Consider the following 14741-nt stretch of genomic DNA (forward strand, 5'->3'; position numbering starts at 1 on the left):
AATTTCATAATGTATGAAATACCATACCTGTTCTCAGTTTCAGAAGTTTGATTTGTAAATGAAGTTTGCGTCAACTGCTTGGGAGCCAAGCCTACAATTAATCAAAGATTATAACTTCATTATAAAGTTTTTAGTTGCAAAGGAAATTTGAGCTACACAAATAGTGATTAGTGACAATGTTATAACTTGTTCACCTCCAATTAAAAAAAAAAAGATACAACCTTGAGGCAGTATTCAAGTGTTTCTATATATATACTATAAAAAATATGCAGTTTTTCTTCAACATTTCCACAGTAGTTCTGCAGAGCAGTTTGCCAGCAGTTAAACAAGGCCAGCACTGAAACTACATAGGAGTTTGAATCTGTTTATACCGACATCCATATAAATAGCTCTATGTATAGTATTGGAATCATAAGTGTATAGTATGCCCCCATCCAAGGTGTGTTTTATAACACTTAAGGAAAAGAAACAATCAAGAAGAGCAAAAGGAAGAAAAAACTTTTTTTATATTCTCTTAACAGTGTGCTCAAAATCAGGTTCAGATTAAAAAAACAAGAAAAACCTCAAACCACACCAAAACCCCCTACAAATCAAAAACCCAAAAGCAATACAATGAAATATTAAGAGGGAAGTTAATTAAGAGATATGTTAGTGATCCATCAATAATATTTTTTAGTCAAATGTACTAAAGTCAAAATATTCACATCACACTCATCATAAGGTTTAACAAATTGCGTTCACGGGCTGATAAAGGCTGGGTAATAAGAACAGGAGGGTGAATACTCAATTAATAATTTGGTCAAGATCAAGTAAAACAATTTAGGAGAAAGAAATGCAGATACTCATTCAAAGGAAGCAGTAGCCAACAGAGAATCCTCAACAGAAATTGATCCAAGAGAAGAACCCAATTGAAACACAGAAGTGTTACTACTTTATTACATGGAAAAGGAAAGGATTCGGTTGGAGTTTTTTCTGTTTGCTTGGTTGTTTTTTAAAGTTGTCACTTCACTTTTACTCAAATGAAGAATATTTAAGCATTAAAATATTCATGCACGAAGACTCACTAAAAGCAGAGCTGGGTAGAAAAATAGACACCTCTCTTTCCCACAACACAGCCCAGAGAAAAAAGGACATTCGCTGCTACTAAAGCGGCAATGGGTGAGACACACAAAGAAATACGAAAACGCTGGTGAGTAGTTCCAATCCCAGAAATTTAGTTCTGCATCAACTGTACCTTACTTGGTGAAGCACTCATCTGAAAGGAAGAATTATGCTTCCCATACAACTGGCCACAAGCAGAGAAAGAATTAGTAGTAAACAGTTACCTTGAGGTTCACTTTCTCCAGGTTCTTTTTTTAATTGTTTTGGTGGTTTAGGAGATGTAACATACTTTACTGGAGAACTTTCTGGACTTGATTCCAAATGTAATCGAAAGTTCTAAACAAAAGAGAAAACATTAAATAAAAAACCTGAACTATTTAATGCTTCTAACATATTAACAAAATCACTGAGTTAACTAAGTATTAACATCTTGAATACAGCACCAGTTTTCTTATTCCTACGTTATTTTGAGCAAACAAAATACAAATGATTAGTTGGTCCATACTGAAGTTCGTGGGATTAATTTTGCAAAAAATTGGTTTCATTTTATATATAAGCTTGTAAAATACTTCCTATAGAGCACCTTTGTCCTTAAGATCGTAAATTTTAATAGAAGCCCATTCAGATAGAGAACGCTTTTTCCCCCCTCTCATTTCTTTTAATACACCTTTTCAGAACAGAACAGCTATATAAGATTAAGTCATCAAAAACTGTCCATATGAATCTACAAAACCTCCAGCTCCAGCAGCAAATTTTATCAAACATTTAGCTGACTACAGAACTTAGGAGGGTGAAACAGATTCATTTTGCAACTTAATATCATCCCATCTATGACAACGCACCAGTAAAGGATCTTGAATACATTTGAAAATTTTAAGTTACTGTAAAATAAAGTAATTGTTAAAACAAACTTTCTCAGCATGGCATTCTCAGAAAACAGAACAGATTTAGAATACCCTCCCACCATACACCATAATTAAAATGGCTTACCTCATCTGGTCTTGGCTCACACAAATGTTTTGTCAAATTACGCAACAAACCATTTTCTGCACCTCTCTTTGTGGGCTGTTTTATTTCTAATGTCACTTCTTTAGGTCCAGCTCTTTCAGATGAAGGATCTGATTTCTCCTGCACACAAGTTGCACTTTCATTCTCAGAGAGTCCTGTTAATGACAGCTTGCCTTGTGCCTTTGAAGGCTCTGCTTCTGTAGCTATTTGACTTGCCTCTGAAACTTCAGGGTAATCTTTTAACAAAGAAAGCTTGGGTGTATTTGCAGAATTTAAGTTACTTTGCTTCATGTTACTAGCTTTCAGTAATTTAATTTTGGTCCATTTAGAGTTTTTGTTTGAGGAGTTATTTCTACCATTCAGAGTGCATTTGACAGGCATTGCTTTTTTGCTAGGGAAAAAACGTTTGCATTGAGTACTTTGACTAGGTTCTTTCTGAGTAAGCGTTTCACTTTGTTGAAGCTGTACGTTGGCATGCTTTTCTTCTGTTTTGCTATCCTCAGCATTAGGGGAATCTTTTTTCACCTCTACTGTATCTGACTCAATCTCACCTGCAATTTCTTCACAAAGTTCAAGGATGCTTACCCTTTTGGATTTTGCATCGTTCTCTGGTTGCTCAACCACATTTGTTTCACTTACAGATGGCTGTGAATTCTTTTTTGGTTTTGTACTGTTTTTTATGTTCTGATGTATTTGTTGCTTTTCCTTAGTTACTGTCTTAGAATTTGGCTTAAGAGAATCTGTTTCCACTTTCTTTGTGTTCCTAGGTATAGGAGATACAGGACCCGTTTGGTCTTTCTTAACTTCTGCAATACTCTCATCAGGACATAACGATGACCCTTGAATGTTGTGTTGCAAGCTGTTGGAATTATCATTTTTATTGTCTGCTTTACATTTTTTCTCTTTCAGAGAGCTGGTCACTTCTACATGTATTTCTTTATCCTCATTTGTATTGTTTGGCTTTATTTTTGTAGTTTTCTGTTCCTTTTTTTCTCCAGCAGACTTAATTACTTTTGCTGCAACACTCTGAGCATGTCTTTTTGCTTGGCTACTTTGTTTAACTTCCGAAGCTTTTTCTTCTTTAACTTCTCTGTTGCGCAGGCATCTTGCTGGTACATGTACATGTGTTAACTGCTGCAGCCTCTGTGATCTCCTCATTACTGGCTCATTTGGCGCAGTTACGCATTTTGACTTAGGAATTTCTTGCACAGATTTTTTCTGGCATACCTCCTTATTTTTTGTAGATTTAGGCTGCTGTTGAACCTTTTTGTCGGGTACTGTTTTATTATTCGAGTTGAATCCTGATGATCTTGTAGTCATGCGTGTTCCTAGTTCAGGTTCATTGGTGTTGTCACTGAAAGATTCAAATAATTATTTTTTCATCCAGAAAGTAGAATTTGTCATAAGACACTTCTTACTCCTACTAGCCTCTGCATCTAACTTTTTTTTCCCTTTTCTTTTTTAAAAACACCATATCTTACACCTTCAGTACTTTTAGAAGAATTTTCTCTAGAATCATTCTAAAAAGACTTCACTTCCACCTGGTTACTCTTAAGTGTAGTACTTACTGGTTTTTTATACATGGCAATACTGAACTAGGAACCCCAGGTGAATGCTTTTTAACATCTCTGGCAGTTTTTAATTGTTGACATTTGTGGCTTTCAAATTAAGTATTGGCTTACACAATATTAGATTTCTTCAGAACTTTTTTTGGAAGTCTTTCTGGATTTCGAGACACTAACATAATGCCAGAGAAATTTCGTATAGCAGATACCATACTTAATGACTTAAGGCTGATCTTCCCACTAGTACTATTTAAACATTTAGCTGTCTCTTTAACTCAAATTCATTCTGCTTAGATTGCTTCTGCACTAATTTAGTTTAGGAAGTTAACCTAGAACAATTACTTATTTTTTTGTCACTGACCTGTTTGATTTGACAGAGGTTTTGAGCACAGTTTTCTCCTGCACCGCACACTGATTAGGCTTTGATTTATTTGAGACATGTTTTGTATCTGACACCTCTTTTTCCTTCTTCGCTGATGATGGTTTGCTGTTCTTGTCCAGCTTTGGACGTTTAGCAGAAGGTTCTACTAACATAGACTTCCTTTTCTGAGCTGCCATTTCTGTAAAATACAATAATTGATTCAGCTTTTGGAGCTTCTGTCAACTGTTGTTACTGTGCCAGCTAGTATAAGCATGGATTTGCCCATTTTACAAAATAAGGTAACTGATACTCGTTTTTCCTCTTAGAGACAGATCAGAAAGCAGCAAATCATCAAAGCAACCTCAAAGCGAATTACATTTATTTTACTTACAGGTTTTTACAAGAGGCAATCGATGTTTAGGCCAAAGTAACCTATCAAGGTGTGCCAAGAGCATTCCTTATGTATATGCTTACAAACAAGACCTTTCATGCCACCTATGAAAAAATAAAAAATGGTCATGTAGTAAGCGCTTCATTAACTTCCTTGTCAGACTCTGAATTTGGCATTCCCACCCTCTTCCATCCCTTCAAACAGTGCTTAGCTTTAAAGTTTCTTTGATAATCAATTAAAAAAAATAAAAGGCCTACAAATTTAATTTCCACATCCAACTATTTTTGGCATTTTGCTGTCTTAAGCATTACCCTTTTACCTTTCAAAAGGAGGCAGATATAGCACCATTTGAAAGGAAGTTTCTCAGCCTTTTGCACTTTTCCAGAAAATAGTATGCTGCTCTCTTTCACAGGTTGCAAAAAAGTGGACCTGCTGTCAATCCTGTGCCTCACAGCAACTGTGAATAAATCCATTAGACTCTACCAAGTTTTGTGGCTATAGAACTTCAGAGACATCAGCAACCACCTATAACTGTACCTACTTGTATGACTTAAGCTACAAATCAGAGACGGAAAGCCTAGAAAGGAGCATTACTTGAGACATTTGCTTTGGGCAGTTAAAGATGATCTCTTCATGAGAACTGAAATGATATTAACGATGCAGAAGTTAGTGTGCACGAGAGACTGAAAACTAGCAGAGATCCTCAGAAAACGGTCTTCACAGATTCAGTTGATCATACTTTTCACATCTATTTGTGGCTTATGAAACTTTAAAGTTATCTTATTCAAAGACACTGCTTTTGTATTATAGCAGAAGCAACAGTTGTTCAGCCAAGTTCCACTAATATCTTTTTAAAATTAAGTTTACTGGAAGATTCAGTGCTCAGAACTTCCATATCACCTTTTTAGGTCAAGAATTATCTATTACTTTTGGCCATTGCCAGACTGACAAGGAAGTATTTCTGTAACAAAATTACATTACTTTTCAAACCTTAACTAATCTGATGTTAAATTTGACAGATTTTAAAGTCAAACAGGAACTTTAAGTTACCAGTTGTATAACACAGAGCAGATACTTTCATTTCATTACAATTACAGTAAGCCTTCCAGTATTGACAAATGCATGTCTCTCTCCAACAATTCGAAAGATGCTTACATTAAGCTCCTTTTAATAATTAATTATCCAAAAGGAAAACGTAAAGAGCTGCACTTTTTCTTTCAGACTTTAAATTGTCCTTAACCCCATTTTCATTTATCCACTCTTTTATGAAGACACTTCTTATCACAAAAGATTAATAATGCTTAAATTCCAGACACCAGTGCTGTCTTCTGACTTTCTCCTTTAAAGAAGCTGCATGACCAGTGACTTGTATATGAGATAGAATTAAAGAACATATCCAGGGAAGAGATCTCTAATAGCATTTTTCATAGTGCTATTTCCATGTCTCTCTCTAAGGAGCAGGTAACAGAATTTGTATGCCTTGCTTCTAACAGCTCATGAGCTCCATAGCACTTTGCAAGCCTACGGGTTTCCACTAGTCAAAGATTACCTGTCAGAGCCGCAGTATAGCCACTCGCACTGAAAATAACAGCTCTAGTTGCTGAATAAGTCTTCGGTCTTATATCCTCTTACTTTGTGCTCTCAAATTTTGAGAGTCAATGGTGTGCTTTAATGACACACACTGAACACACCTAGACCTTCCTGGTTTTTTTCCGGAAGTATACAGATAACACTGTCACTCTCAGCATGGCACACTCAAGAAAGACTTTCAAGTACAAAACAGAAAATGAATTCTTCCCTCACTGGTATTTCTTCTCAGAACACTGACAAATACACTCTCTTCCCACAAAGAGAACTAGCTCTTTAATACTCATTTCTTTCCTACTAATACTTTGCACAGCAGAGCGAGGACTTTTCCAGACATTCAAGAACTGGCAGTTTCTGCCCTGAAGAAGTCCCCTTTAGTAAAAGCCAGATTACGGAAAGGAGGGAAGACAGAGAAGTACAGGAACCAACTGCACAACAATCAAAGGTTTTGGTGCAAAAAGCAGAGGAAAAAGAGAAGCACGTAACTCCCGCACCCTCAAGTCCTTAAAGCAGGGGCAAGCCCTTGGTCCCTGGTGAGACCGGGCGCCCCACCTGCTTGACAGGGCGCTAGGGTCTCACACACGAGAGACTGTCACGACAGAACCCCGCAGCCCCCGCGCCTCAACGGGCAGAGACCCCACGACGGAACCCAAGAGGAAAGAGAAAAAGGGAAGGGCCTCCGAGCCTGGCCCAGTGTCATCCGCCTTAGCGCCCCGCCGTGACAGCCCGCCCGGAGCGGGGCCTGGCCGGGAGCCCCTAAACCCGGCCCGGCCCTGCTCAGGCCCAGGCGGGGGCCGCGGAGAAGACACCCACACGCACACTCCCTCCCCCCCCAGCTCCCACTCGTGAGGTGTATCGGCGACAGGGTATCGCCCGCTCACCCTCACCGCCATCGCCGAGGCAGCGGCGGCCGCCGGCAGGCCCGGGCGGCGGCCGGGCCGGGCCAGGCCCGAGAAGGAAGACGCCGTCCTTTCGGTCCCGGCGCCGGGGGCAGATGGGCGCCGCTCCGCGCCGGGCTACCGGTCAGGGAGCGGGGCGGAGGGGAGCGGGGGGGGGGATGGGCGAAGAGCTGAGGGAGCCGCTGGCGCACGGAGGGGGACGGACGGACACAAACTTCCTCTCTCCCCCGGCTCCCGCCTCCGGCGCGAGGCGACCGCTTACCTCGCGCGAGTGTCAGCGACGTGCCGGCAGCGCGAGCTGCCGCCCTCCTCCTCCTGCTGCTGCCCGGCTCGCCAGCTGCGGGGGGGGGGAGGGAGGGGGGGAGGGAGGGGAACGGGGGGGGTGGAGGGGGCGGGGCGGAGGCGCGCGCAGGATGAGGCGGCGAGAGGGCGGGGCCTCCCCGTCCCCTGGCGAAGCGGCACCGAGAGCCCCGACCCCGCCCACATCCGGGCACCGCCGCAGCCGCGCCCCGGCCCGCCCCGCCCGCCGCCGGGGCACGTCCGGTGCCGGTCGCGCATGCGCAGGCGGCGCCCCGCTGCCGCTTCCCACCCCGCCCCCGCACCCACGGCCTGTCTGTGTGGCGGGGGCCCGGTGTTCTGTGTCCCCTCCCGCCCGGCCTTATCCCGGCGGCTCGGGCCGCTCGTACCGGCCGGGGCCCCGGTGGGTCGTTGAGCCCCGTCCGCTGCCGTCGGGCTCCTCGCCTGGCAAAAGCGAGGGGGAAGGCAGCGCCGGGCACTGACAGGCCGGGGGTGGCGAAGGGGCTTAGTGGCAGGAGGAGGGGCAACGGTTTTAAACTGAAAGAGGGTAGATTTAGATTAGATATCAGGAGGAAATTCTTTCTTGTGAGGGTGGTGAGACACTGGAACGGGTTGCCCGGGGAAGCTGTGGATGCCCCATCCCTGGAAGTGTTCAAGGCCAGGCTGGATGGGGCTTTGAGCAGCCTGGTCTAGCGGGAGGTGTCCCTGCCCATGGCAGGGGGGTTGGGACTGTGTGATCTTTAAGGTCCAACCCAAACCATTCTGTGATTCTATGGTGGCCCACGGCGTGCGAGTAACACCTCACGACTGGCACAGCCACGCGCTTTGTGGTAATAGTGGTGTTCCATCAGCATTTCCTAAGTGTGTGTGGGGCTGCGCACCGCCAATATGTTTGGGAGTCCCTGTAAAGATTGGTTTTGGTGCTGTGCTGTAAGTGATACCCGCTCTCACCTTTGGAAATTTCTCTAAGGGTGTATTTTGTGGTTACTGGGATCTTCCTGCTGATGGGTTTTGCTTTAGGTGCACAGACACCAGCAGGTCTCCTAAACGCAGGTGCAGTGTCGTGCCAGTGTATGTGGCTTGACTGTAAAAGCAGCAGAGACACTTGTCTGTGTCTCGGAGACTAAAGAGCCTCACTGGATGTGCCGGGGGCCTGTGCAGAGCAGTGAGTTCACTCAGTGAACTGCCTTTTTGCTTTCCCAAGTTTGGTAGTAACCCTGTGGTTACTGCCTACCTACTACACAGCTAACTGTTTTAAAAGTTGTGTTCTGCAGTGTGTTTCACAACATGTTCTGTAGCATAACCATTTATTTGTGGCTTTTTTCCATTTTCTGGGATATTTCAGTCCTTACTACGCTGGGTAATGGATTTGTACCTGATCTAACCTTATGTTGTGGCTTTATTGCCTCAGGGTGTTCCTGGGTCTGAGGCTATGTTTACGTTGGCAAGTAATAAAAGAAGTTCAGAGCGAGAGAAGTGGAGCTGAGGATCTGACATCCACACCACTGCTGTGCCAGTCCAGACCAGCTTTACTCTTGTCCTGTGGATGCAGTGACCGCTAGGTTTGGAACGTGTTGGGCGTGTTGTGGCGATTTATCTGTGGGTTTGGTTTCCTTCAAAAGGAATCCCACATTCACACTCCCAAGACCCTGCATGACAAGTGAGAGCAATCAGAAGGTTTCTTTCAAAAGTGTGCTCCTGATCCTAGCGAGAATACTAACGTAGAGTTACCTCGTGTACCTAGTGCGTTATTTATACCTAGTGCGTTCCAGCCGTATTACCAGGCTAGGGCTAACCTGAAGTACATCCTACCAGAAATGCGTGTAGTATGTGTGTCAGGATCTCAGTATTAAGTAGCTTTGCTGTGCCTGTCCACTCCTATCAGTAAGTCCTACTTGCTGATACAGACACAGTCTCAGCTTATTTCACTGTAAATCTGCATAGTGATGTGTATACATCACTGCATCGGAATGACTGGAGAACAGCGTGATGAACCTTGGCGTTAGCCAACCAATAAATGGCATGAAAGCTCCTCTTTAATGCTTGATAATCTGCTGTGACTTTACAATGAACGCAGCAACACGTGCTCTCCTACAGTAACCTACAGAATACTTTCCAGATGAAGGATCCTTTGGTCACTGGGTTGCCTGTAAATTTTCCTGGAGGATGATAAAAGCATTTTGTTATGTTATTGCTGCCTTTGTAAATTTAACATAATGTTTTCCCATCCCTCTTTCTTAGGAACATGAAGCAAGTAAAGCTAGATTTTCTCATATCCTTCCATGGAGTAGTAATCTGCTATACATCAGGGAAGTAATAAAGAAACAGACATTCTTATAAAGCATTAAATTCCAAAACTTGGGAAAACTCAGTTCATGGGATAGAAGAACATGGGTAAATTTCCAGTTTTCCACAGAAGGTGGCAGCATTTTGAAGCGCTGAGGTCAGTGTGAACTTGCTAGCAAATGTCACTTTGCTGAAAGAACACAAACTTTACAGAAATTTACTCTCCTCAGAAGTTGTGATAAATATGAACAGGAGTGCTCGGGCACGGGTTTGCTGTAGAACTAGGGGACCTGGGGAGGGAGGAGGAGCTGCATTCACATATGTGGAGAATGTGGATAGGACAGATTTAACCTCAAAAGGAGGTTAAATGTTAATTTAGCCTTGTTTACCGCTACTGTGATACTGCTGGAGTGCAGCTAAGTGAAAAATGACTTGCTTCTAGGTTATGCCTTTTTTCACAGGAGCAATAACTCAGCTGATATAGGTGTCATCGCACTAATTGCAGAGAGCGCCCCGTTGAGCTACAGCTTCGGGAGATGCAGTGACCCCGTGTAACAGGTGACTGTCACCAAAAAGGGGAAGCCCCTCCCACTATTTTCTTTTTCCCCACTCTCAGCAGCATGCTCCAGCTCCTTATCTCATGCCACCCACCCGCTAGCACCTGAGGGACCCCTCTAGGCAAGCAAATTTAACTCACTGAGCCAGCAGAAAATTAACCCAGTGGAAAAACTGGATCATAGTCTGACGGGGCAAGAAAAGCTGAGGACCGTATGTCTGGAATCTGGGAGGATAAGAAAGGGCGGGGGAGGAGGAAGAGCAAGCCTTTCCCTCTTGGCATGAGGGAGCTGTTAACTTTGGCAGCTGCTTGTGAAACTGCAGACACAGGGCGGGCTGCATCGTTAGAGGATTCATCTCTTGGTCCCAAGCTCAGTCGCAGCAGTCCGGCTAGCACACAGACCTTGCAGCCCCATTTGACATCCTCACACGCTCCCAAACTGCCCTACTGCTTATCAGATGTCTCATATGATCGAGGAGGCGGTGACTGACAGCCAAGAGGCAGCAGCTGTTTCAATCTCTCAGCTGCAATTAACCCTGCAAGCACTCCTAGTGCATCAGAAGAACGCCTCGGGTTAGCTAAGGCCACGTGAAGCTGATTTAAACTAGTGGTTTTCTGATCACTAAATGTATAGATCCTTTAAGGAACTGGAAGAGCAGCTGAGGCAGCATGGGGCCCTGATTCCCATCCATTCAGCAGATTCAAAAGGTCCCTCTACCCTCATCCAGGAAAAAGGGAGAGGCTGAAAGAGACAGGAAAATTGGATCCCTCAGAGGAAGAGGTGTTTGCCAGTGAAGAACCACTGGCTGTTGTGGCTGCTGGTGTGTTTGGCAGATTTTTCCTTTTCTTCTGTTGGAATGAAAATCTGAAAAAAAACAAAAACCAAAACAAAACCACAACATGGTTGGGATATTCTACGGCAGATTGGCTGCAGGAGTTATTTTGCTGGCTAGTAAGACGCACCGCTAGCCTGTTGTGGGGAGGGGATCCAGCATGTGGGGAGGAGATTCTCCTGGGCTTTTTTATACCTTCCTCTCTCTTTGTTGCCTTGAACATTATAAGGCTCGTTTTGACCAGCTGGCACCCTGGGATGAGAACCGCAGCATGTGGCTCAGGCTGAAGGGTGCCTGTGTGTGACTCGCAGAGTGAATGTTTTCTCTTTTTTTTTTCACAGGTTGATGGTGCATTGAGCTGAAGTGGCCTGGGGAGAGCACGGTGTGCTTGCTCATGAGAACCACATGCAGGGCTAAAAGTCCTCTTCCTGGCAGGTCTGAGTCACTGGCATGAGCCAGGCAGCTGTAGGAGTTGGAGGTGAAAGAGGCGGTTCCCCTATGAAATTCCTGTGTGGATTGCACCTGGAACAACAGGGATTGGAGGGTGCCTTGACTGCCTGGAGTTAAAGAGCTTTACCGGGGATGTGGCTAAGAAAGGGGGTGGGAGGGGCATGTAGAAAATGGGGGGCGTGGGAGTCAGAGTCATGTGTTTTTGCAGGGAGGCAGGAAAAAAAACTTGGCTGGGACTTGTCCATTTTTCTTGCATGCTGAATGTGAGATTTTTTTGGGTGGGATGGGGGGAGCAGGGATAGAAAGGACTGTAGATAGCTACATGTGGAGAGAAGGCAGTTGTTTTGCAGAGATTTGGGCCCAGGCCAGACAGTGGATATATATGTATGTGAGTGGTGCATAGGGGTCCAGACAATTACAGAAAAAAGGAAGGGGAGGCTGTTGGTTGAAACATTGGGAAATGCTGAGGTAAGCAAACTGCTCCATTCTGTTGGCTTGAAGGGCAGAAACAGCTGACGACTGGATCTCAGTTGGAAACAGCAACTTGCAGTAGGGAGAAGGTAAGGAGAAGCTTCCTAAACCATATCTAGGGAGTAATTCTTTTAAATTGAGCCCTTTTCCAGTCTCTGTAATGGTCAGTCTAGTCCTCAGGGTGGTCGCACTCTGCAACAGTCAGCATGTTGATGTCTGAACCGTGATACTCGGTGCCATACTGACATGACCGTGATGACCTGCCTGGAGTCACCAGCGCTTTACTCGCATTTTCTCAACACCAGCTCCTGTAGAGCTGTAGACTGTTCTCCATAGCCCGTTCTGCTAAGTCTTGTAAACTGTACTGTTGCACGTCCAGGTTTCTAAAAAGAGCATTCATCCTTCTTCTGTTCAATATGAAATGTAAACCGTGGGTTAGTTTCGCTGTGTTCATAGAACCATATTTTTCTATTTGAAATTTTTGTTTTTCCTAAGTCCGTTTGCCAAGAGTGGACATAATAAATTACACTGTAAAATCTTGGTCTTTATAATCCTGTAGTAAGACAGGTGAGGTCACAGATAGTTCCTGGGTGACTGAAGGCTTCACAGATAAAAAGAACAGCACTTTGCACTGACTCCAAGAGTAGATTGAGAAGAGGCGGATGTTCTGGAGCACGTGTGCAATATGTACTGTTTTGAGCAGGGGAACTGGACAAGACAATCTCTAGAGGTCCCCTCCAACTTCAGCTACTCTGTGATTCTGAACTAGGAAGAAGGTTTAAGAAGTGTCTGCAACATTTGTGATTGGGAATTTCATTTTCATTATACTCCACCTTTCCGGTAATGAGCACATTGGTAACTAATGATTTTCTCCCACCTCCAACATTTCCTATCCCTGTCGCTGTCTGGATACTCAGATCAGATAAAAAGCCAAATCAAGGCCCCATGATTTCACATTGAATAGAGGAGTTGAATTGAATTCTGGAGTCTGTATTTCGGCTGACTGGTGAAACTCTGTACAAGGTACAAAGATAATACACAGCAAGACGTGCCATAAACTTTTTTGCTAGCTTGTGTGTCCCCTGCAAGAACTGAGGCGTCTACAGTGTATGTTTCAGAAAATCTGACTGGGAAAGCTTGAAGAAATCCATAGGAAGACTTGATTGTTGCCACTTTGCACCCTGTGCTTTGAACAATGCATTTTCCCTAATGGGGTATACGGAAAGTACTCTATATTTGGGAAAAAATCCCAACTTTATAGACATTTGCTAGACATAGCTTTAAAGAGAAATGTCTTATATGGGTATGTATATGGGATGGGACCTAAATGAAAGAAGACAGTGCAAAGAGACAGAAATTCTGCCGTTAATTGTGTTACTTTTATTTAAACAGTAAGGTGTGCTTTTAATGTGGTTTTATTTTTATGAATACTTCATGCTGAGTTTTGAACAGTACTGTACCCAAACAGTTTTACAAATAGAATGCTCAATACGCTGTTTATTGCTCACTATTTTTGTATGAACATAAAAACTGGAAATGACTGTAAGAATAAATAAGGCACCCTACTAATATGCTGATTTCAGGTATTGCAGTAACATGCACAAAATTTTATTTTGCTTTTACAAGTCACTTTCCTCATTTTCCTTTATTAGAGAAAAAATAAGTTAGATTTTATTAATTGGGCAGGGGCCGATGCTGGTCTGAAAAGTCAAAACTTGAAAGCACTGTCTGATTTTTTTAATTTAACCTTCCACCTTACAAAACTAGCTTTCTTACAGCATGTCCCAATTTCTTTTTCTAAAGAAAAAAAGTATTCTTGTTCTTCCTTTGCTGTTACTAGGAAACATGCCTTGCAAGAGGACTGTTCACGTACTGCTTGAGACAAAAGACCTGACTTGCTTTTTTATCCGCGTTTTCTTCTTGTACTGACCCCACTCAAAAGATAAAAATGCAAAGACATCTTTAGTGCCTTATCTTGTGTGGCTGGGCCCAAAGCAGTGATTTGCATGAGGTGGGTGCTCCACAGAAGCCGGTTAAAAGCCTTTTTTTAACGTTGGTATGCCCTAAATTAGGGCTTCCCAACAGTTTCAAAATACATTCTGTCCAACTGTCCTTTTTCCTCAAAGGTCCACGTTGGCTCTCACTCTGTTTCAGGGCCGAGAACAGCGATGCCTCGGTCAGCCTCACAAACTCATGAGCCGTGAGGGCACAAATCTGTTTGCAAAGGCTTCAGTGATTTGACAACCTATTGCTGAAGCGCTGATAAACGATCACATAAACAACCCAGAGAGACGGGGCTCCAACCCCCCCACCCGAGCTCCCTGCCTTCTTTACGCAGTTTGTTACATTCTTTTTAGAAATTATCTGAAACAATAGCAGAGACAAAGGGTTCACATAGTTACTTTTTTTTTTTAAATTTAAAGCAGATTATATCATAATTTCCTGATGTTCTAAAGTTTATTCTTTAAAACTGAAATGTTCTTGCAGCGTAATATAAACATTAACAGAATCATCGAGTTTACTGGTTATATGAAGTACGTATTACATATATGACAACACCCAGCTTTACATGAACTTTGAAATGCAAGATGTCTTTTAATTACATGTTATTACAGTACTGTTTTAAAGGAATCTTTTGGTTATATGTAAACACTATAAATTAGCTGCTTAAAAAATAATCATGTAAGACAAGTATGGCATCGACATAGTTTAAAAAACAATAACTAGCCCTAAATCTGAATACTGTCAAGGTAGAACAGCAAAAGCAGGTATCAATCTAATGCTATGGAATAACATGCTGAAATTTTGACTTATTTGAAGAACCAGTGCCTCTTTGTGTTCCCTCCTCCTTTTGTTTTCATATTTTAAGATTTTCACCATCAGTGCCCTAAGGAATGGGCCAACTTGTACTATGTGTGACAGGATAATATATGCTA

The 14741-nt window shown here is 43.1% G+C and overlaps 1 protein-coding gene and 1 long non-coding RNA gene across 4 annotated transcripts in view; one reads left to right on the forward strand and one right to left on the reverse strand.

The window, feature by feature from the left end:
• The window catches only part of ESCO1 (establishment of sister chromatid cohesion N-acetyltransferase 1), a 33192-nt gene extending 25932 nt beyond the window's left edge, over positions 1 to 7260 (reverse strand). For 2 of the 3 annotated variants that reach the window (XR_010070006.1, XM_063326684.1), the window contains exons 1-6: positions 7175 to 7260; positions 4427 to 4530; positions 4036 to 4234; positions 2092 to 3463; positions 1326 to 1437; positions 28 to 91 (exon numbers count right to left, since the gene is read on the reverse strand). Coding sequence is in view for 2 of the 3 variants with exons in the window: in XM_063326684.1 (XP_063182754.1) it covers positions 28 to 91; positions 1326 to 1437; positions 2092 to 3463; positions 4036 to 4232 (1745 nt within the window). In the remaining variant the exon portion in view is untranslated. The remainder of the gene's footprint in view (positions 1 to 27; positions 92 to 1325; positions 1438 to 2091; positions 3464 to 4035; positions 4235 to 4426; positions 4531 to 7174) is intronic. The other variant, XM_063326685.1, reaches the window with a different exon arrangement.
• A 2565-nt stretch (positions 7261 to 9825) lies between these two features.
• Positions 9826 to 13023, forward strand: LOC134511921 (uncharacterized). Its single transcript, XR_010070008.1, has 4 exons — positions 9826 to 10053; positions 11226 to 11362; positions 11836 to 11894; positions 12365 to 13023. It is a non-coding gene; the product is annotated as an uncharacterized LOC134511921 (long non-coding RNA).
• Positions 13024 to 14741: the final 1718 nt, after the last annotated feature.

Source organism: Chroicocephalus ridibundus, chromosome 2 (genome assembly GCF_963924245.1).
Source record: "Chroicocephalus ridibundus chromosome 2, bChrRid1.1, whole genome shotgun sequence".
NCBI classification, from domain to species: domain Eukaryota; kingdom Metazoa; phylum Chordata; class Aves; order Charadriiformes; family Laridae; genus Chroicocephalus; species Chroicocephalus ridibundus.